Source organism: Pimephales promelas, chromosome 1 (assembly GCF_988280905.1).
Source record: "Pimephales promelas chromosome 1, fPimPro1.hap1.1, whole genome shotgun sequence".
NCBI classification, from domain to species: domain Eukaryota; kingdom Metazoa; phylum Chordata; class Actinopteri; order Cypriniformes; family Leuciscidae; genus Pimephales; species Pimephales promelas.
The window spans coordinates 40,290,929-40,313,000 of NC_142769.1; the positions used below are offsets into that span (position 1 = coordinate 40,290,929).

At 37.4% G+C, this 22,072-nt stretch overlaps 4 protein-coding genes across 5 annotated transcripts; 1 reads left to right on the forward strand and 3 right to left on the reverse strand.

Moving 5' to 3' along the window:
* Positions 1 to 781: 781 nt before the first annotated feature.
* cideb (cell death inducing DFFA like effector b) lies at positions 782 to 5,867 on the forward strand. The gene is made up of 5 exons (XM_039651185.2): positions 782 to 925; positions 2,219 to 2,333; positions 2,431 to 2,580; positions 3,536 to 3,729; positions 3,858 to 5,867. The coding sequence occupies exons 1-5, from the start codon at positions 900 to 902 to the stop codon at positions 3,997 to 3,999; spliced, it is 627 nt and encodes a 208-aa protein (XP_039507119.2). The 5' UTR covers positions 782 to 899; the 3' UTR covers positions 4,000 to 5,867.
* homezb (homeobox and leucine zipper encoding b) lies at positions 5,590 to 9,292 on the reverse strand. Its single transcript, XM_039651184.2, has 2 exons — positions 8,554 to 9,292; positions 5,590 to 7,780 (listed from the first exon to the last, which is right to left on the reverse strand). The coding sequence occupies exons 1-2, from the start codon at positions 8,830 to 8,832 to the stop codon at positions 5,957 to 5,959; spliced, it is 2,103 nt and encodes a 700-aa protein (XP_039507118.2). The 5' UTR covers positions 8,833 to 9,292; the 3' UTR covers positions 5,590 to 5,956.
* A 4,911-nt stretch (positions 9,293 to 14,203) lies between these two features.
* LOC120462577 (butyrophilin subfamily 1 member A1-like) lies at positions 14,204 to 18,783 on the reverse strand. The gene is made up of 8 exons (XM_039651164.2): positions 17,315 to 18,783; positions 17,147 to 17,203; positions 16,644 to 16,991; positions 16,196 to 16,465; positions 15,281 to 15,388; positions 15,105 to 15,131; positions 14,986 to 15,012; positions 14,204 to 14,847 (listed from the first exon to the last, which is right to left on the reverse strand). The coding sequence occupies exons 2-8, from the start codon at positions 17,199 to 17,201 to the stop codon at positions 14,300 to 14,302; spliced, it is 1,383 nt and encodes a 460-aa protein (XP_039507098.2). The 5' UTR covers positions 17,202 to 17,203; positions 17,315 to 18,783; the 3' UTR covers positions 14,204 to 14,299.
* A 145-nt stretch (positions 18,784 to 18,928) lies between these two features.
* On the reverse strand, positions 18,929 to 21,986 carry ccdc166 (coiled-coil domain containing 166). 2 transcript variants are annotated; one of them, XM_039651195.2, is made up of 7 exons: positions 21,616 to 21,986; positions 21,465 to 21,518; positions 20,977 to 21,031; positions 20,713 to 20,848; positions 20,397 to 20,476; positions 19,468 to 19,644; positions 18,929 to 19,266 (listed from the first exon to the last, which is right to left on the reverse strand). In XM_039651195.2, the coding sequence occupies exons 1-7, from the start codon at positions 21,720 to 21,722 to the stop codon at positions 19,009 to 19,011; spliced, it is 867 nt and encodes a 288-aa protein (XP_039507129.2). In that variant the 5' UTR covers positions 21,723 to 21,986; the 3' UTR covers positions 18,929 to 19,008. The 2 variants fall into 2 exon arrangements, with proteins under 2 accessions (XP_039507129.2, XP_039507127.2); XM_039651193.2 differs by having other exon boundaries at positions 18,929 to 19,269; positions 21,616 to 21,984.
* Positions 21,987 to 22,072: the final 86 nt, after the last annotated feature.

Consider the following 22,072-nt stretch of genomic DNA (forward strand, 5'->3'; position numbering starts at 1 on the left):
TCAACAATGTGTTCAACAAAACAAAAATAACATATTAGTTAGAAATGTTTGTAGGCAGCCTTTTTATTGAAATGATATTACAGTTCTTTACAATATGCAAAATGTATTTTATTTTTAATCAAAGTTATTTCAATGTTTCTTTGTTGTTGTTTTTTCAGAAAGACGTGTAGTTCCGTCTGTTGTTTTGGTTTTCAAAATAAAAGTCTTCTCAGTTCAAGTATTGTGGATCTTAAAATAGATGCTCCCACCACAATGTTGGCAGCACTAGGTTTATTCTCTGACTTTAATTAAATGTATTAACATCCACATAATAACTACAAATATATATTCACTATAAAAAAACTATTTGGTCATGTAAAAACGAAAAGAGCAGAGTTTAAAACTCTGAAATATGCTAATAATGAGATAAAATACCTAAAAAGTTCATTAGCAAAGAAAAATCATACAAAATTATGTTTATGTTTTCTATTAGTGTTGTGAGGTAGAATTTATTTACAACAGCATTTATTTACAGTATAGGGATAAGTTGTTGGCTTAAAAATACCTTTAATGAATTTCTAACAGATAAATGTGGGGGGAAATCATTACAAAGTTTCAAGCTCACAGCCAACAATAAGTGTTTCAACACTCCCCAGTCTCCCCTAACTTACATCATGCACACCTTGGCTCCTAAACAGCACAGTCAAGAGACCTTGCCCAATGACACATTCTATCAGACTAAATCATCCTGCAAAGACAAAGTCCACTTGGCTCGAATCACAGTAGGCTGTTATTCTCAAAAAGATATTCATCCCTTGCAGTGACTCAGTATGACCAGTTTACTTCAAACAGTGAGGCAGAAGGGACTGTAAACAACCAAAATTGAGTGAATAGACAGAGGACCTCGACCACAGAGCATAATGGAAACAACGTCCTCCCTGTTCAGGTAAGTTTATTAATGTAAATTTGTTGACAATAAATTCTGTTATTTATAATATACCTTTAGATGTATATACTTTAAAAAGCTGCCACATTTACATATATAGGCCAAAGTATTTGACCAAAGGTGATAGTAAATAGATGAAAAATATAAGTAATATCATTGTTTGTCTGTAAGTCTTGAAACATTGGACTTTAACTGTGGGTTTCACAGCACTGTTGTTTTATTCTGTTAACAGCTCTTTAGATAAGAGAGAGTCTGATTACCGCCATGTGTCTGTTCTTGTCCCACTTTTTTAAAGGAGACATTGATTATTAAAGGAAAGGAATATTATTTAAAGTATTATTTTTACACATCCTCATGTTGTTCCAAACCTCTGTGGCTTTTGGGTCGCTCTTGTCCATTTGTTGGTTTCAAAGTTAAGAAAGGACACAAAAACACACACACAAAAAAAAAACAAGCCTACATAAGACATTAGATATAGCTTTGTGTTATAAACCGAAATCTTAAGTCTTAAATCCCGAAATCTTAAGTCTTAAATCCCGAAATCTTAAGTCTTAAATCTTAAATGATATTTTTTTGTTATAATCTTCCCATTCAAGTGAGCTGTTATCAGATCAGTGAGTCAGGTGAACTCGAGAACCAGATCATAATGATTTAGACAGGAGATGATTAAATGAAAGAACAAAGTTCTAAATATAAGAACATCACTAATTATCTCATTAAAAATTCCAAGAACAGCTAAGGAGGATGTCCAGATTGTCAGTGAAAATCAAATTTCACTCTGTTCCTCACACAAAGCTATCGTATATGACTTCAGAAGGCTTGAAGTACATCAGTCATATGAACTAGGACAGATTTGTTTTAATGTTTTCGAAAGTAGTCTCTCATGGCCTACTCACCAAAGCTGCATTTACTTGACCAAAAATACAGTATATATTCAAATATCAAATTTCTATTCGAATATATTTTCAAACGAAATTTATTCATGCGATGACAATACTGAATTTTCACTGTCCATTTCCGTTTCGATCCAATAAAACTTCACACAAAGCTATCACAGGGTTTCAGAAGATTCATGTGTCAAATAATCCAAGTAGACCAGTACAATACTTCAAAATCCTTTTGAGAAAGAAAGTCATACTGAGGATGTAGGAACGGAAATAATGGGAATTGTAGTTTCTGGGGAAATTGTTCCTTTTCTAAACTGATTCCAAAAACAACTTTCACTTTCTTGACCTTACCTTTCTGTCTTTGATGTTTTGATTCCTCCTCATTTCCAATCTCTCTTTCATCCAGGTCAGTGTCTCGGCGGGTTTGGTCGCCCCCTCAGCGTCCGTTCAGAGTGTGTTCCTGGAACAGAGAGGTCAAAAAAGGAATCACTGCAGGAACCTTAGAGGAGCTCCAAGAGAAGGTATGAAAAAAAAAAAAAAACAGTTTTAGTCCAACTGAAAGTTTTTACATATTTGATCATGCTGTTGGAGATTTGTATACTGTCATTCTTACCTCAGGCAGCTCAGGCTCTCTTGGTAAAGTCTGAACTGACTTTGGTGTGTGAGGAAGATGGGACCGAGGTTGACTCTGATGAGTTCTTCATAGCCCTGCCGGACAACACCGTTTTTATGGCCCTGAACCCTGGAGAGATCTGGAAACCTCATCCTGTATGTATGTGTGTTTGTGTCAAGCAGAAACCATTTTTTATTTCACCTCGAATTATTAGTTGGAGTGGTTTTAAAAAAAACTTTTGCTGATAATTTACTCACCCCCATGTCATCCAAGATATCCATGTCATTCTTTCTTCGGTCGAAAAGAAATGAAGGTTTTTGATGAAAACATTCCAGGATTTTTTTTTTTCCATATAATGGACTTCAATGTAAACCAAACGGTTTACGGTCCAAAAGACACTTTCAGTGCAAACTGCAAACTGTTCAAAGGGCTTTAAACGATTTCAGACGATGAATATCAAGCAAATATTATCAACCGAAACGATCGCTCATTTAAAAAAACAAAAAAACAAAGTTTATAAGCTCAAATGGTCACCTTGCTCTGTTCTGTGATGCGCATTCGTGACTCTCGTCTTTGAACTCATTTATCAAAATGAGCAAATCTTTTTTTCGTGTCATTTGGTTCATTCAAAGAACGAAAGGTTCAAACGAAAGTTGATTCGGGAAAAGATTCGTTCATTTTGATGAACGAGTTCAAACAAGAGAATTCGAATGGAATCGTTTAAAGCCCTTTGAACAGTTTGCACTGAAATTGTCTTTTGGACCTTGAACCGTTTGGTTCCCACTGAAGTCCATTATATGGAAAAAAATCCTGGAATGTTTTTATCAAAAACCTTAATTTCTTTTCAACTGAAGAAAGAATGATATGGACATCTTGGATGACATGGGGGTGAGTAAATTATCCGCAAAGGTTTTTTTTAAAAGTGAATTATGTTTCGCCACTAATCTGACGTCATCAACATTAGAAAGTTAGTAATATCCATCACATTTATACTTATCAGTATCACACTTCAAATCATGAAGCAAAATATGAATACATTTTCTTAAGATTCATTCATTTATCAGTTTATTATTCAGTGGTTTATCTTTTCACAAATTTTCTCCCTCCTAGTTACTTCAAAGGGGTAACAACAAACCTGGTGATAATAAGCCAAGGACAGGAAAAGACATCGCTCAGATCACCTTTGACCTTTACCGTACGCACCCCAAAGATGTATTCGGCTCACTGAATGTGAAGGCCACATTCAAAGGGCTCTACTCTGTCAGTGCAGATTTTCAATGCTTGGGACCAAAAAGAGTCCTGAGGTAAGCAGGGTTCCCCTCTTAAACTCTAAGCATTTTGAGGGTTTGTTTTACTAGTTATTTGCACAAAATAGCCTAATCTTTATCAGTTAAGTCACTGAATTGTATTCTACCCATTTGTTGTGTGTCAGGGAGGCGCTCAGAGTCATGTCATCTCTCCTCCATGCTGCTGGACACTTGCTGATCTCATCGGCTTCTTTAATTCGCAGAATAATCCAAGGGGCGGATCTTCTTCAAGCCCAACAAACCCAGCCTATCGAGTATTGGAATTAACTGGAGAAATCTATATTTTAGAACTTGAATCCGATATCACTAAGAATGTAACTGAGGGAGAGACATTGAGGTGTTTCCTAGATTTTTATTTTCAATTTAACATTAATGCATTAGGTAACATGAATGAACAACAATTTTACAACATTTATTAATCTAGGAGGTAAATGATATTTTCTATAGGGCTCAAAAGTTTGGGGTTGGTTATATTTTTTCAATGTTTTTGATAGAAATCTCTTACGCTTACCAAGACTGGATTTATTTGATCAAAACACACTAAAACATTAATATTTGATGTAACTTTTTTATTTTAATATATTTTAAAATGTAACTTATTCATGTGATAGCAAAGCTGAATTTCCAGCATCTTCAGTGTCACATGATCCTTCAGAAATCATTCTAATATGCTGATTCGCTGCTTACACTTGATATTATTGTTCCAACTTATGTTGGAAAAAGTTAATGGTTAATATTTTTGTGGAAATCATGATTATTTTTTTCCAGGATTCTTTGATGAATAGACATTTCAAAATATCAGCATTTATTTGAAATGTTTAAATTGAATAGTAAAATATGCTAATACATTAGTACAGTTTATTAGATTAATAAATGCTGAACAAAAATTGTTTATCATTGTTAGATGATACTAATGCATTAACTAATGTTAATTAACTTTATTGTAAATTGTAAAGTTACCATTTATACCTTGCTGGTTTATGGGCAATTCATTGTGAAAAAGTTGCTCCAGGTTTATGAAAACCTAGGTTTTTATGCCTTTTAGGAGTAATATTTTATTTTTAGTCTAAGACTACCCAGTGTTACTTATTCTGTGTGTTTGACTTTATACATGTTCATTTCAAATGTACTATGCAATATGTTTACATGATAGAACACTGTATTATAATTGTGTCTTATCATTTTGATACACTGAAAAAAGTGACCAATTGACGAGGAAACCTGTTGCCTTAAAACGATTAAATAAACTTCTTAAATAGGCATGAAGTTTATTACTTTATCATTTTATGGCAGCGGGTTTCCTCACTTTTTTTTTAAGTAATGTCAACTATTCACATTTTACAGTATAGTCGCTTTGGATAGAAGTGTCAGCTAAATGAGTAAATGTAAAAATGTAAATACAAAAATTGTTGTAATGGTGAATGTTTAGAAAATAAACATGTTTTTAAGATCAATTTATTAAGTAAAACCAAACTGGTACAAAAAGCTTCAGCACAAAAAAAAGACAGTCTTTCTAATTAGCTTAGATAATGCATAGACTAATCAACTTCAAAAAGATACTACAAGATTTTAATTAGTTTTCAAAAAAAAAAAGAAAAAAAGAAAAGAAATAAGGACCACAAATATGATTTGGGGAAAAAATTAAATATAATCAAGCACATAAATTGTAGAATTATGTCAGAACAATGTTTCCATCAAAGAAACATATCTGTGTAGCACACATGTGGAGATAAACGATTTTAGGTATGCTGCTAATAACCTTAAATACAATTGACCTTTGTAAAAGCAAACATCTACATATCTAAGCACGAAGTGCAACTTAAACATGAAAATGGCAACATGCATGCATTCTCTCTGTTGAGTCACAACGAAAATTTATTAGACCTCTGATGAAACAAGCTACCAAACAAAATACATTGTACTATAAATTGAGTGCCTTGCCATACACAGTTTTGTTTCGATTACTTTAAAGTACATATTCTAATACTAAATACTTTTGATTCAAGTAAGATGCTTAGGTTGGAGATACATATTGCATAACAATGTTGTGAGAGAGGTTCTACAAGGCCCTGGTCATAGCAGTAAATTGGGATAGAAATATCCAGATAGGTTAAGAGGAAAAAAAAAAAGTATTTGTGTAACATCTTTGGCAGTGATGTGGAATTCAGTTTCCACCTATCTGCACAGCTACAAATGCCATTGCAAACTGACTTTGCTGCCGAGGTCAGAGTTCACCCTCAGGCAAAACTGGGGTTCCTCCTCTAAAAAGTTCATCCCAGTTTGTTGCTTCGCCCCCTCCACCTCCGTTGACTACAGCAGAATGATCCAAATTCAACCCAGAGCCCATGTTCTCAAATGAGACTCTTCCCCGTGAATACTTCCCACCCTTTTTCTGTTGTTGCATTATGACGGCGATGATGCGTTCCCTCTCCTGTGAGGTCATCCAGCGCATCTGATTGTGTTTGACATGGTAGCGCGTGTCTCCGTACCACTGGATGATCTCTGTCCTTGTCAGGCCTGTCTTCTGCTGGAGAATCACGTAGTCGTCGCTTGTGGGCCACTGGCAGCGGAGGAAGTTTTGCCGCAAAATTTCCAACTGCTCCCTCGTCTTCTTGCGAAGTCGCACGTTTGGTTCGACCCGGCCGCGGAGGAATGACGGAGACGGAGAAGGAGATAGGGAGATATCTGCAGAGTACTGTTGAACGGAAGCGTTGCCGTCTTCAAAGTCACCTTCGTCACTTCCTTCATCCTTGGTGTCATTTGATTGGTTGAGCGGTTCCTCATCATCAGCCACATCCACATCAACCTCAAATCCCGTTTCTGCTTCGTCAGCCTCGTCGTTGTCATAAAAATCGGCACCAGGTAGAGCGTCGTTCTCCAGCTCGTTCTGAGAGTTCTGTTTGGGCAGCTGCATTGTGCGATTGCGCCCAGCGAGCTTGGCTAGCCATGCCCGGCCGTTCTTGCGAAGCTGGTAGCGACTGTCAGCGAACCATTTGCGGATTTCACGCCGATTAAGTCCAGTCATTTTCTGGAGCCGCTGAACCTCGCCGTCAGAGGGCCAAGACTTCTGTACAAAACTGCGGCGCAGGGCCATCAGCTGCGCTTTCGATTTTTTCCCTGGCAAGCAGTGTAGAGACTGTGAAAGCTCGGGGACTTCAGAGTATGGCATTGCGTTTTGTTGATCGTTCATAATCACGAACGGTGAACGTCCATAGGCATCGTGCAGCTGGGCTCCAGTATTGTGGGTACTATCACTTTGGAAGTGGGGATTGACTTGAGGAGCTTGGGATGCAGATCCATGACCGTTTTTGTACACGACATTAGAACCGAGAAACTGCTGCACACCGTTATTGGATTGGGAAGCATTATTCTGGCTAAAATGCTGGCGGTTTTGGTCAATGTGTTGAGGAACAGTACGACTGGGTTTAGGCGTGTGGTCTCTCTGATCAACATGGGCATCCTGTTGCGTTTCATCACGTCCCAAACAATCCTCCTCGTCATTGTTTTCCACACACTCCTCGCCGAGCGCTTTTTTCTGAATCCGCCACAGCTTGCGTCGCGTTTCTTGGATGTCGTCATCAGCCCAGCTAATTCCGTAACGTACCCGTTGCATCATGAACCAAGCTTTAACTCTCTCCGGCGGTAATTCACACTTTCGAGCTAGAGCGCTCGCCTCCTGTGATGTGGGGTATGGGAACTCATTAAACGCTTCCACGAGTTCTGACACGGCATCCAGCTCGTGGACCTGCTCCGAGCGCACCCAGATGAGCTTTAACCCCTCGGATACCAATGGAAGACAGACTAGGTTAGCCTGGTTGTGTGTTGATGTGCCAGAGGAGGCCGTTTGCTTCTTTTGGCAGGACTTCTTAGTTCCCGAAGAGCAGGGAGACGTCTCCTGAGGTAATTCGGGGGAGGAGCCTGGCGTTTCTTCAGAAGCAGGCGAGACGTCCATCTCCTCTTGTTCTTTTGCCTCTACGGAGGATGTCGTCTCATTTGAGTCTTCGGGAGTCTGAAACGAAGTAGTTTCAGATCCCTCAGGGGTGACTGGCTGAAAAGAGCGAGAGCAAGAAATATGAATACAAAATGTATCAGGTGAGAAATTCATAATCTACAAATTTCTCCAATAAGGTTAAAATGCCACAAAAGGAAATCACTGCAGTTAAAGTCACCATGAAATCCAAATTGACAATAATACATTTTTTAATGGAATACTGCAGTGTGTATTATAAATTATTTACCCATGCACATCGTTCTTTTTTTTAAATTCATAAGCCCTCATAATCTTTAATATTAACTTTTCCTCCCTCTCGCAACCATATCTCTTCTCTGATGAAATGTGCACTAACGCGAGGGCTGGGCAATAATGCTTCCTCTTGAGATCACAGCGCACTGTGATATTCCATAAACAATAACAATTGGCGATTTTGATTTAATTTTGACTTTAACATACTGGCCGTGTCCCAATTCAGAGCCTGTGTATATTGTATCTGTTTTATAGTGGTTGCTTTTCTGATACATCCTCAGTGACGGTATGCATACAACCTCAGTAAATTACAAAAAATATGTTTTTTGACAGCAATTATGTTTGTTTTCAAATAGGTCCCACTCCCAACACTCTCCCATTGGTTTGTCAGAGTTAGTCCCGCCCCAAACAATAGTTTTTACCCTTTACTCTAGGCTCGTAAAAGCTTTCGGCAATAGGATAAATTATTTACATTTAAACAAATACTCTACAGAATCCTTAGTGGACCACACAGCTAACAAAAACTCGAGCACATCAATAAATACTGATATTAACACCAAAACGTTAACGTTACTTACTTTATCCTTGACGAGGCTTTTTCCCAGGTCACCCACTTGCTCCTCCTCGAGCGCTCCACATCGCTCGTTCCTCACCGAGTCAGAAAGGCTGGTAACAGGGTGAGCGGCGTGCAGGTGCTGACTGAGACATTTCACATCTTGCGCTTTATAACCACAAATCCGACACTCGTAAGCATCCTTAACCGTCTCGCCAGCATCTCCTCCAGGCTTTGCCGCTGGGTCTAGTGGTGAAGAGTGCGTGCTTGCGGTCTCGAGCTGCGGAGCTGCGCACTGCTCCATGGCAACCTATGCACGACCTAGCCAAGACGCAATTCATACAAGCTAACACAGAGATCAGGTAGCTAAATTTCTCCCACAACAAAGACGGTGCGCAATACTCCAAAGGATGCAACGAGTTTCATTTGAATAAAATATATGTATAGAGGGAGTCCACATGAAAGAGTCAAATGCTAAATCCGAATTTATGGCCACACTGGTTAGAGTATGGAACAAAGGCTGGCTAGCCAGCGAGCTAGCACACGAGCTTGTCGTGTTGGCTTCACACAGAAGCATATAAAAGTAAAAATAGTCCGCTCGGATGCAAACTGGTTTATTTATTGTTATTCTATCCTTCATTAGATGCAGTTATTTAAGAAATGAGGCAATTACAAGTGCCACTCCGAGCCAATCGCACTCGCCTATGGGTCGCACAGTTGTCCAGAAAGCTGTCATACGTTGGTTTGTCGCATCCCCCGAGTGTAAAGCCAGAGCAGCTTCAAAATAAAAGTTCATCGACAGCCGCTTTCTCTTTTTTCATTTGAGATGGTAAAATAGCTTTACATTTCCAAAACATTAGTATCATCAGTATAGCCGATACACATTTTGCACACATACAAAGTAAGTAAAACAAAAATATAAATAAGAACAGGTTATGTTTAATCAGAAAACAAATTATTTCATGGATGACCTAACACTACAAACACTGTTAACAAATACATTTTAACAAAGGTTTCTTTAGATTAGATATTAGTCTAGCATTTATCCTTTATATTAAAGCCGTAAACAAAAAGGTGTGTGTGTCAATGTGACTGTACCTACATGGACTTCACTTGACATTACTTTTGAGAAGTATAAATGACAAGTCAATTCTAAAATAAAATAGCAAATCTTTCTTTTTTTTATTCAGAAATGGATGTGCTTTGTTTTGAAATTGACATGCATTTTGATCTAATAAATTATGGAATTATTTATTTTATTCAATTTTAGTGTGTCTGACTTCACTTATATAAAATCAACTGAAAATGTTAATTAAGATATTATTATTTATTGATACTGATCCAGTCTTACTGTTTTCTTCTAATCAGTAGTGAAAGGCTTTCAATTTACTGGAAAGGTAAATCCTCTCAATTTGATCTTGAAACACAGAAAACATCTGTAAGATTTAAAAAAAAAAAAAAATCTAGCTATTCAATTTTTACTGGTTTAGCAAGTACATCAATGTAGAACAATTATGATTATCCCAGAAAACTTAGTAAGAACTGAAGTTGATATAAAGACTGTTATAGTCAAATCAGGTTTTTTTATCGTAATGATATACATTTTTAATCTACCCTTGTTAATAATTAAGTCAGACATTTAGTTGGGTCATCTATAGCAGTTCCGTGACCGTGGAGAGCGAAGGTTCGTTTCTCACTGAATTTGTCATCTATAAAGGTTAAAGAAAAAAAATTAGCCATACTGACCCTCACATAAATGTGGGGACATTTTGTGAGAGCCAGATATCCAAAATGGCTGCCGTCGGCCAAGCTGGAATTAACTTTTGAATGGTTTTGCCCACAGTGCTGTATAATACATGGTTTCTGGGATTATTTGGGTCAAGAAATTCATAAATGTTGTAGATTAATTAATTTGACCTATTTTTGACCTTCAAATTCAAGATGGCCGCCAATTTTTGGCTCTAAATGTAAATTTTTTTAAATCGTCATAGAGCCTATGGCTCAAATGAAAGCTCCGCTCATACTTCAGTTATGGACAGTGAAATTACAGCATACACATAGGTCATCATCAGATGTCTGGGGTGGAATCAATGAAAGCAGGGAGACAGAGGAGATTCTGCTTGGAGTTCACAATCACATTGAATCACATTTTCAAACAGACAGTCTGCGCTGGTTGTCTCTGAATATTTTGACTGGACCATTTGTCTTTGTGTCACCTCATACACTAACAGATTTTATTATACAGATTGAAGAAAAGGAAAAATAAGCTCTCTTTTTTGAAAACACAAAGAGCAATATATTACAGAAGAGCGTAAGATCACACAGAGTGCATAAATTACAGCATCAAAACAGGGTTAGGTTTAGATCTGAAGTATGTGCGACATGAATTCCCGGCCAACCGTCCATGGAAGATAGAAGCGACCTGGGACAACATTTCTCACAGCTGCTAACCTTTTACAGCAGAAACAAACCAACCAAAGGTTGTTTACAGTGTGAACTCAAAAACAAATATGTACAACGACAGACTTTGCCCCCTTTTTGCCTCGGAAAACATAACTCTACAAACCAAAAGAAACACGAGACAAAATGACCTATATGTTAGATGGCAGCAAACAGAAATACTCTGTGTGCTCAAACAATAATCAGAGATGAAAATGGAAAAGGATCGTTGAAACGTCTTGTTTTTATTTTCTATTCTTGTTAATTGTTTTGTTTATATATTATGAATGATATTTTTAATTAAATAAAAGTTTTCATAGAGTAACCTGTTTTTTGTTACTTTGTTTTTTGTTATCATTTAATTTCATTTTAAAGCAAGTTCTCATGTTAAATTGTAATTATGTTATGTAAATGCATACTAAAACATAGTTCCCAAATGCCATCAATGTACCCAAATGCGTAAGTTCTAAGTGATTAGGGAGGAGATGAGTCTATTCCAACTGCAATAAACAATGATAAATCAACTTTCTTTTTTTAGCATCCTGGATTACACATCATCCATCTTCTGGATGAAAAATCTTTTTCTTAAGATGATATAGTGAGGTATTTCTGTCATGCATATAATTAGACAAGATGTGTTACTGTAGGATGATGTGTAAAGTCAACTGATGATTCTTCATAGGCACAGTGGAAGAAAATTTTAACAATGGTGTGTGATATTTGTTGTGTCAAACTTTACACCAGCATGTGCACTTTTGATTCTTTTGAGGTATTTGTTGTACATCAAAGTACAACAATAATGATTATTGCTGAAAACTTGAAGAACTGAAGATGATAATAAAGACTGTTGCAGTCAAGTCGATTTTTTGAATGAATATACGTTTTAACATTTTTTATTTAACCTTGTTAATAACAAAGTCTGACATAAGTCATGATTCCCCATGGAACAAAAAGGGAGGATGAACTAAAAATCACGTAACGAGTTGTGCAAGTAAAGAATAAAGGTCACAAATGAACCATAAACATCTCTTCATCCTAGCAAATATAATTTCATTAGTAATATATTAACATGCTCCATGAAAATACTGCACACTGAATCCAAAGGTCAGTTTTTGATAAAGAAATTCTTTAACTTATAGACTCATAGTGAAGACAGAGAGAGAGAGAGATTTTATTACATTTGTAACAAAACGTTCAAATATTTGAAGTGAAACAAAAAATCAGCAGCTTTTGATGAATGTAGTTCAGTCAACTCTTACCTCTTATGCATCAATGTTAAAATCAATTATCATGTTTTAAATCAATTAATTATTGCTTGAAATGCCATATTACTTCTCCAGCAACCCCAATTCACCACCAATAAAGGTTCTTTTTTGGCATCTTTAGTTCTGTGAAGAATCTTAAACGTCCACAGAACCTTTCCACGGCACAAAATGTTATTTATAGTGGGGAAAAAATTCTTCAGATTATTAAAAAGTGTTTCACACAAAGAAAAAATTTGTTCTTTGTTCTATTAAAGGTTCTATGGGGAACCAAAAATAGTTATTTAAAGGGACACTCCACCCATGTGCATTAAGATTTCCATTGTTTGAAATCCAGTCATACAATACTCTATTTCCCCTGAGACGAGAGAAATATGCTATTTCCCCTTTTCACTTCCTTCTACAATGCCGCAAAAACCGTCATTTTACGTCATTGTAGGGGGAAGTGTAGGGGGGGGTTCTGTAAAGACTACAAGCACTAGTTCCCACCCTTTCAAACCCACCCATAGGGGGTTGGACCTAATGCGCTAACAGACCTATCACAGATCAGTGCCAGTGCGTTTGATATCACCAGAAGAAACTTTTTGAAAATATAGACAAAGGTACTGAATACGCAGACGGACGCATTATGGATAAGGTTGGGTACCGAAACGCGGTGCCAATTGGGAACTGGTTCCGACGTAAACGGTAATAACCAGACCGAATAAGAACGAAAATTTGAGTCTCTGTGTCATGAGACGCACACACGCAAACTCTCTCGCTCTCTCCCTTGTGCGCACACTATACGGTTTGGAGCACAGTCTGATTTGTCTCACGTGCACGCTCTTGCTCACTTGCTCTAGATTCCGGGAGATTTTAACATCGAGCCATTATCAATATGTGGGAGACTCCCGGGATATCTGATAGTGAGGGGATTAATGAAGATGCCTTAAACCAGAGAATGTCTAATTGAAGAGAATTGGCACTGGCTGGTTACTTCCGGGTTCTGGACTGGCTGCGTGTTCCGGCCAACAACGGCCTAACCTGTAAGAAATCAAAAGGACATAAGCACTCGTTCATTCGACTTTTGGCCTATAATCTATATTGAACTTGCGGAATCAACAATAAAATCTATGTTGATTTAAAGACAAGCAGGTGAAAGAGGCACATTTAGCCGTTTAGCCCCATAGACTCCCATTCATTCTGCTCTCGCCCGCGATCACCTCCAGTGGAATTCTAATGGAACTGCAACCAGGATGATACACAATGGGGCTAATAGGAAGTGCCAAGGCTCTCCGTTAGACGGGCTCTGATTAGACAAAATGCTCCAAGGTTTGGCTGCATTTCACGTTTAAAATTACGGGTCAGAGTAAGTGTGGCGATCCATTGGCTGATGGCGATCCATTGGCTGATAGCGCGGGTGCCGCCTTGGCGCTCTTATGTCATCATATTATATTAGTGCGCATTATCTGATTTCATTGTGCGAAATGATTTTCAGGCGGTAGCATAGAGTGGAGCTCAACTCTAGTCTACATTGATGGGCAGAGTAGTGGGAGTGGCCTGCGGAGCAGAGCAGTGCAATGCACTATGGGGATTATTGTCTACAATCCACCAGCACTAAAAAGTCATTTTCTGCCTTTTTTCAGCCAAGAAGGACCCAAATTAGAAATTTATGATACTATTCTACTCCACATATGACCCACTTTCAATACATATTCATGTCTCCACCGGTGGAATTACCCTTTAAAAGCATCCCTGCGAAAACCTTTCGGAACCTTTTTATAAGAGTAAAACAAATTCTCAATGTCAAAATTGGCCACTGCTGCAAATAAAATGTAATTCATTTTTTGTTCTCAAAATGTTTCTATACACACTACATCACAAGATTATGAACGTATTTATCTATTCTTTGTAATGGTGCTATCAAAATTAAGGTTATGGGGTTGATTCCCATTACCTTGAAGTTGCTTTAGATAAATGTAAAGAAAGTTGACAAATAGTGATAAAAGATGTTGAATAGGAAGCATATTTAATACAATCTATAATTAACACAACTGTTTTTAATTCATATTTACTTATTAGTGAGTTCATTTATTTGTTGAAATTGACAGGTGAGATGATCATTGGGGCTGAGTATGTGCTTTTAATGTTTGTACATGGGTTTAAGAATGGATAGAGTACCTCAGTGAACCACTGATCAGTGAAAGAGTAGATATGAGAACTGGACTCCACATCATAAAAGGAGACCAGACCCTCCTCATAATCCACAAACACACCCACCTTCTGGGGCTTCACTTTCAGGGATAGAGAGACAGAGGTTCCAGCACAGGCACTATACTGGTTCCCATTTCTCAACCGCACTGTCCAGTATCCATTCTGAGGACTCAGTGTGATCTTCCCCTTTCTGTTAATGGATTCTTTGGCAACTCCTAAATCCCAATCAGTTTTTCCCTTCACCTGCACGTCAAAATAAAACCTTCCAGAAGAGAATCCCTGCTTTCCCAGGACATTACCACATTTATTAAACCTTGCAGGGTTGTCTGGGACATTCTGTTTTTTTTCTCCACGTCGCACTTGTTTGCCATCATCAGACAAGATGAGAGATTTATGAGCTGTGTCTGGATCCAGAGTCACATCCACTAATAAAAATTAGAAAATTATTATATTTATATTAACATCACATATATTATGGACATATTGAGGGCTGATGCATCAATATACTGATGCCATATCACCACAGATTAAAAAGACATAATTTCTTTTTGTTTCTTACTCACCAGCATATTTTCTTCTCTTTGCGATCTCTAAAAACATAAATTATTTTAAATGTATTTAAAATTAATTTAGTCGAACACAGAAATTCCACAAATCACATAAGATTACAATGCATTCTCACCTTTTCGAATCCTCCTCAAATAGCGAACTGTAAAAATTGTAAAATATAAATAAGATAAATCATTATACAATTATATAATTATAATTGATCAACAGTTTCTTTACATTCAGATATAACCACAAAATTAAGACTTAAATTTTTTTCATTAAAATGAATCAATGAAAAACAGATATCACCTCTTTTTATGTAAACAAAAGTAGCAATTGCAACTGTAGTAATGATGCCGAACACAACTGTAATTGAAATCCAAATGACTGATGTTCTCCAAACTTGAAACATTTTACCTGTAACAAATACACCATACAGCATGAGATGTGAGCAATATAGGCCAAGATATTATGTTAAATACAAACAAACAAACAAACAAAGTCGAACAGTAGGCTACATTTTCTGTACTAAAACATTTAGGCAACAATCAATGTGCAAATTAAATCATAATTCATTATGAATCATCACGACAGTATCAAAATACCTCGGAAATTTGAGAATGATTTAGTATATTTTGTTTTATAATATTTTTTTTTTTTATTAGAGGACCCGCCAAACAAACGGGTCCGGCGAAACATCCAGTAGCACCTCGTTGCAATACACGAGATCCTTTGCTCTTTTTGCCTATTTTGGGTTCGGCCAAAAATTCCAAGCTCGGAGCCCTCCCCCTGGACAGCACGCCAAATCTTAATCTTTACTCTGTTTAATTGATGTAAGTTTGAACTCGTGAAATGGTAAAGAGTGGGGAAGCCTCCTGAGAAGTTCTGAGATTTATCTGTGATGTACACTCATATATGGTTTTAACATGGTCTCTTAATTATCTTTTTAAAAAATAGAGCACTTGGTGGCATGTCACTGTTAAAGAGAAGTCAGAAGAAGGATGTTTAAATAACTGTGGCAGGCGAAATAAAAATGGAAGACAACCCAACGCTCATTGGTTAAATAGGTTGGAAGTAAATGTATAAGAAGGAAAGTTCAAAATGAGATTGTTCGATGATCTGCTGGTGCTTTGTCTTTGTTGGCTGGAACTTCTCAACTTGAGTGATTTCTTGCAAAGAGGGGAAGCCTTTTTCTACAACATGATAAACTAAAATCATACTTACTTGAGACACTGATGTCCGTTTGCAGCATATGATGTTTCAGTTTGACTCTGCAGTGATACTTGGTCTCACTGTTATGCACAGTGATCCTTTGTTTCAAGCTGAAGCCTTTTGCATCTGCATGCACTTCTTTCTCAGAAATCAAAACATTTCCTTCACTGTCCAGCCACAGAAGCTCAGGTTCAGGGTTCCAGCCTTCACATGCACACAGAAGACGGAGCCCTCCTGAATGATCAAAGTCCTCTATAATGATCAGTGGATGAGTTCCTATAGCTGCAGGGATCAAGGATAACAATAATTCAAATTGTACTTGTTGTATATTGTATTATTGTGATTATTTTGTGTGAATTTGTTGCAAAGAACGTCCAAGCACTAAAAAGATCACTTTTATGAAAATAATATAAAACGTCATCAAAATCGTTAAAATATATAATTTCAGTCGTCTACTCACCTCCGACATTAACATTAACAGTGATATCATCATACCAGGAGTTGGACTCAATAAAACACTTGTAAGCTCCTTCATCAGAGACTTGGACTGTTGATAGTTTGAGCGATGCATTTCCATTCTGTAGTAGATCTTGGAACAGTGCTGTTCTCCCTCTGTAGGACTCACTGTGCTCTGTGATTCTGCTTTCACGATTTACATAGAGATGCACTATTTCATCTTTGTCAAGTCTAAACCATTCCACTTTCATGTCCACAGCACTGGTGTTTGGTTTGATATAACAGGGCAGGATTACATCTTCACCAACAACAGTGAAGAGAGGCGCTGCAGGCCCCACAACATTATACAGCTCTAAGAAAAAGAAAACCATGTCTGAACTGGTCGTAAAAGATTCGATTCTCAACATGTTAAGACATGTGGTTTTAACCACGTTATATAGACTTGGTAGCACTGCATCTTTAAAATGTCAACACTGTCTGTTTTTTATTTAAGGTGAGAATGATTACCTGATGTTAAATCTGTAAGTGCACAAAAAATCAGAGCCACTCCAACCAACTTCATCCCTGCAAAGAAACAATTGCTCTACTAAGAGAAATGTCAGGGCATTTATTACAAATAGTATACTATGCATTGAATAAAATAAATACAAATAATGATTTAGTCCAAATGCTTACCTAATTCGCCTTTCTGCTGTCTTTGAACTCAATCTTTGAAAGGCTTGCTATCACTTCCTTTAGAGAAAAACCTGACAAACCAGAACACTCACACATCCAAACCCTCACATTTAAAGGTGCACACACACACACACACACACACACACACACACACATTAAGGAAACACAGTCTAGATGCCTATACTTGTCGGTTTCACTGTTGTTGTTAACTACAAACATATTTTTTTAAAAATAATTGTTAATTGTAATTAAGCTGAAATAAAATATAGAAAACAGAAATGTTAATGAACCACTTCATGATTTATAAATCTTTATGCCACTTAAAACTACATCTGCATTTTTTTTGGTAGTTTCTGAGTTTGTATTTATATTCAGTTTAGGTTTGTTCAAATCATTAAAAGGGCAATATACCCCAAAATGATTATTTATCCACAACTTATATGGCTTTCTACTGCTTAACATTTGAAAACTGTTTCAACTGTTTTTGTCCAAATAACATTAGACCCCACTGACTTTCATGTAAAAAAAAAGAGATAAAAATAGAGTTTTTGTTTACGTAAATGCAGCACATCAAATGCACTTTACACCATTTATTGAGTGAAAAAAAGAAACTGTACACAAACTTCATTGGTAGCCTATTAGGTTTATACAATAAAAAGAATTTGAGAATTCTAAGATTTGTGAAAAGTGCCACTTGAACTGCCTATAACCGGTTCTACCGCTCGGAGTGCGTTTCCCAAAAGCATCGACATCGTTAGCCAACTATGGTCGCAAGTTCTGTCGTTATCAGCATACTTTAACGAGTCGGTGTTTCCTGAAAAACAATCATTCCAACGAACATTCGCAAACAGCATCGCAAAGTTCGACCTGTGGTTAGAGGCATCGTTTCTATATTGCATGACATTTGGAGGTAATAAATCCTTATCTTCAGCAAAATAAGCAAGCTGACATTCAGTACAACCGGTGCCTTTTATTTAGAATACATACAAATGTAATTTACGTCAGTTTGTCAAAAGATTTAAAGTACCTTGTTTGAAGAGTGCGCATGTGCGAACGTAAGAACGAGCCAAATATTGAGTCTAAAGCAAAATAACTGAGAACAATTTGAAATAGTCCTCAGATGACATGTCTGTAATTTATATTAACAAATCTAGCGTTAATTGGATCTCAAACAGTTCAATTAAAAGTAGTTATTACTCCACCACGTGCGAAACCAACGAATGATACTTTGCGACAATGGGTTTCAGGAAACAGTCGCGACTAGCCAGTTGATTTCTCCAACGATGCATCGTATCATGGTAGTGAAGTAGCGAGTTACATCGTTGTGCGGGAAACGCACGCCGGAGCGGGACTGAAAATGTGGTCTGCAGGGGAGGCGGAAGCTCTAGGACATCCACAGCTTAACATCAGTCGCTAAAGCACCTTTTCAGATCAGGGGAGTAAGTATAACACGTATAACTTTTACTGGCCTACGCCCGTTACACCGATCGATGCACCTCTTTGTATGCGTTTCACAATTTTCAAACTGGGACCAAACGCTCTTTCTGTATCTTCTGAGATAGTATCACTAAAAAAAAAAAATTCTAATTTCTTTCAGAAAATTGAGTCTTTCAATAGTGTTCATATGTTTATTGAAAGCGACTGGGGAAAAATGACATGAAACAATTCCCTTGTTGTAAATGAACTGGCTCCAGTTATTGGTGGTTGCGCTGGGGGTGTTCTTTGTTGTTTGCACCCGCTGGTGTTGTAGATTTTGAGCATGAGGAAATACGCTGGGTGCGAAGCTTCTGCACACACTCTCGGTCCAGCAACAGTTGACGTTGATGATTCCGTAGAGCAACCCATTGACTTCTTAGAGCCTCATCTCTCAGGACAAGGTTTTTTAACTCCTCACACAGGCTTTTATTCTGCTGATACACCACATTTGTAGAGGACATCATGGAGTGATATAACTTCTTAGGGAGAGGGAAGAGAAAACTCCTTGACTCAGTAGCTCCCATGGCACTTTGACAAACAACCATGCTGGGGTGCGTTTCCCGAAAGCATTGTTAGCCAACTATATGGTCGCAAGTTCCGTCGTTACCAATAGAGTTCAGACCAACTTGCGACCATAGTTGGCTAACTGACTTACTTCACAACTAGCATTCACTCACCTTGTTGGCTGAGGTAGTCAAAGCTTGCATCTGGTCTTTTGCCTGTAGTTTCAGACTCTTCATCTTTCTATTGACATCAGCCTTGAGAGCAACCAGAGTCTTTGAATGATGACTCTGCAAAGAAGTTAGCTCCCTTTCCAGCTCATTGACACAACACAACTGCTGCTGTTGTAGAGTCTAAGTCAAACACAACACAAATACATAAATATGTACACTGAACAAAATTATAAACGCAACACTTTTGTTTTTGCCCCCATTTTTCATGAGCTGAACTCAAAGATCAAAGACTATTTCAATGTACAAAAAAGGCAGATTTCTCTCAAATATTGTTCACAAATCTAAATCTGTGTTAGTAAGCACTTCTCTTTTGCCAAGACAATCCATCCACCTCACAGGGGTGGGAGATCAGGACGCTGATTAGACAGCATGATTATTGCACAGGTGAAAAAGTATTTTTGGGGAATTCTACCTACCCCACTGGTAGGGTAGGCAATTTTCTGAAAATCTAGCAATAGCAAGCTAGATTTGTTTGAAAGCACCCTCCCTTCAGAGTGCTGTCTAAAGCCACACCTCCTTTAAAGCACATGAACACGTACAGCAGGGAGCAAAACAAAAGCGTTGCGAGACTTGAGACAGCATTAAACTACCTCATACTTCCACGAAGTAATAAAATACATACATTGACAGGCAGGTAGGACGTCGTATCATTGCTTTCGAACTGATTGCAATAATTGGATGAACATTTTATGGTCCTTCGCCTTCCACGATATATACATATAAAACCTCCCTTGAAATTAATCAGCTATTGAGTTCACTTAACTTTTTTCAATTAAGTACAACAAACTTTTTGTTATATTTCTCATTTAATTTGGTTAATTTAACTGTACAAACACACAAAAAGGAATAATAAAATTGAGAGATCCTGCTACCTTAACCTCTTTTAGGTCTGCAATTTCAAAATGTAGCTTTGCCAGCTGATTTTCCGTCTGCAGGATCTCTCTCTCCAACTCTGAAAACAAAAACAACATACTTTGATGTTTCAAATGTTATCATCTAACCTACTATCTCGCTAACTAACTGCAGTGAGCAATTGATTGTAGCCTATCTGTTGTTGGTAAAAGGACTTGTAATAATGTATGGGCATCACACACTACATGTTCAGTTTACAGTAAAATATAACCACATGGTTACGATTACTATTTGCCTTCATTTATTGTACTACTGATACATATACATTTGTCTTACCGTTCTTCTTCTCCTCATGTTTATCCTGCATGTTCTGTCTCTGTCTCTGAAGCTTCTCAAGTTCCTGATGGCTCTGAGTGACTATAGCATTGTGTCTCTTCTCTGCCTTATTAGAAAGATATGAGATGAACTCTACCTGCACAGCATAGAAAATGAGAATGATTATGATTTATAGGCCTATAACAAATATTATTATGATAATAATTTATAATTATTATATTAGGCTAATCTTTAAAACAATTGTGTTAATTTGTGAGAACTTACATTTTCTTTACGTGTCCAATCTAGCTCGTTCTGAAGAAACTCATTTTCTTTGCGCCTGGAGTTGATTGTGTGTTAAAACTGTCAAACATGAACTCAAATGCAGATCCATAATATCAGTCAGTTTGAGCTAATGGCTGGACTGCAATAGTTGATCAATTGACATGAAAACACAAGATTGGTGGAAAAAAAAATGTTTTTGCGTTTACAATATTTAATGCAGTTGGCTCGCTGTATTCATCAAGCTTTCGGACATTTCCATGCACATGCGCACTCCTCAAAATACAGTAAGTTAAATGCTAGTAAGTTAAATCCTATGTGTTTTACACGGCCGCATTCTCTGGCAGAAACACAAGTGTGTAAACCGCCTTCACTTAAATTCGTAAATCATTCGTGGACTAGTATGTGAAGGACTAGTGAAATTGTGTTTTGTATGTACCCAGCAGCGCCAGCGGAAAGTCGTTACTGTTACTGTGCATAAGCAAGGATACAGTTGTGCAACTCTCCTCTTCAGTGTGCTCAGGTTCTCAGTGAGAGTATCATATCTATGGGTTGCAAGGCAATATTAACTAGATTAATGAACTGTCTACATCAAAAGTGATTTAAGCTGTTCTTTGAATCTCTCTAGTCCAGACAACTCACTCCCTGTGTAACAGCATCTCATGTGATTCATCCTGTTCTGCTGCGCTCTCAGCCGAGACATTTGCGTCATGTACGTTCTTTGACTCGCTTTTCTTCATTGATGACATCCTGAAACCTTCTAGGCAAGTTGTTATCTCGAATAGGCTACAGCACACTTACAACGACAAAAGGAACGCTAATAACGTATGAAGTTCATACGCCGTTTTCCACTCCCCCAGTTGGTTGCACTGTGTAACCAAGACAACTAGACAACATTCGCTTTAAATCCAAAAAGAAAGAGTTTTAATCTATTTGCCACTAATATCCAGCCCCATATATGCGATTTATTAATTACTAAATGAAATTAAATTTTGTTTAGGAAAATCCAATTGTGAACAGGCAGCAGTGATTGATATTTGTTGTGTGTTGATATTATTATACATGCTGCCCGCTTGGTGGAGCAAAATGCTTTACCGGT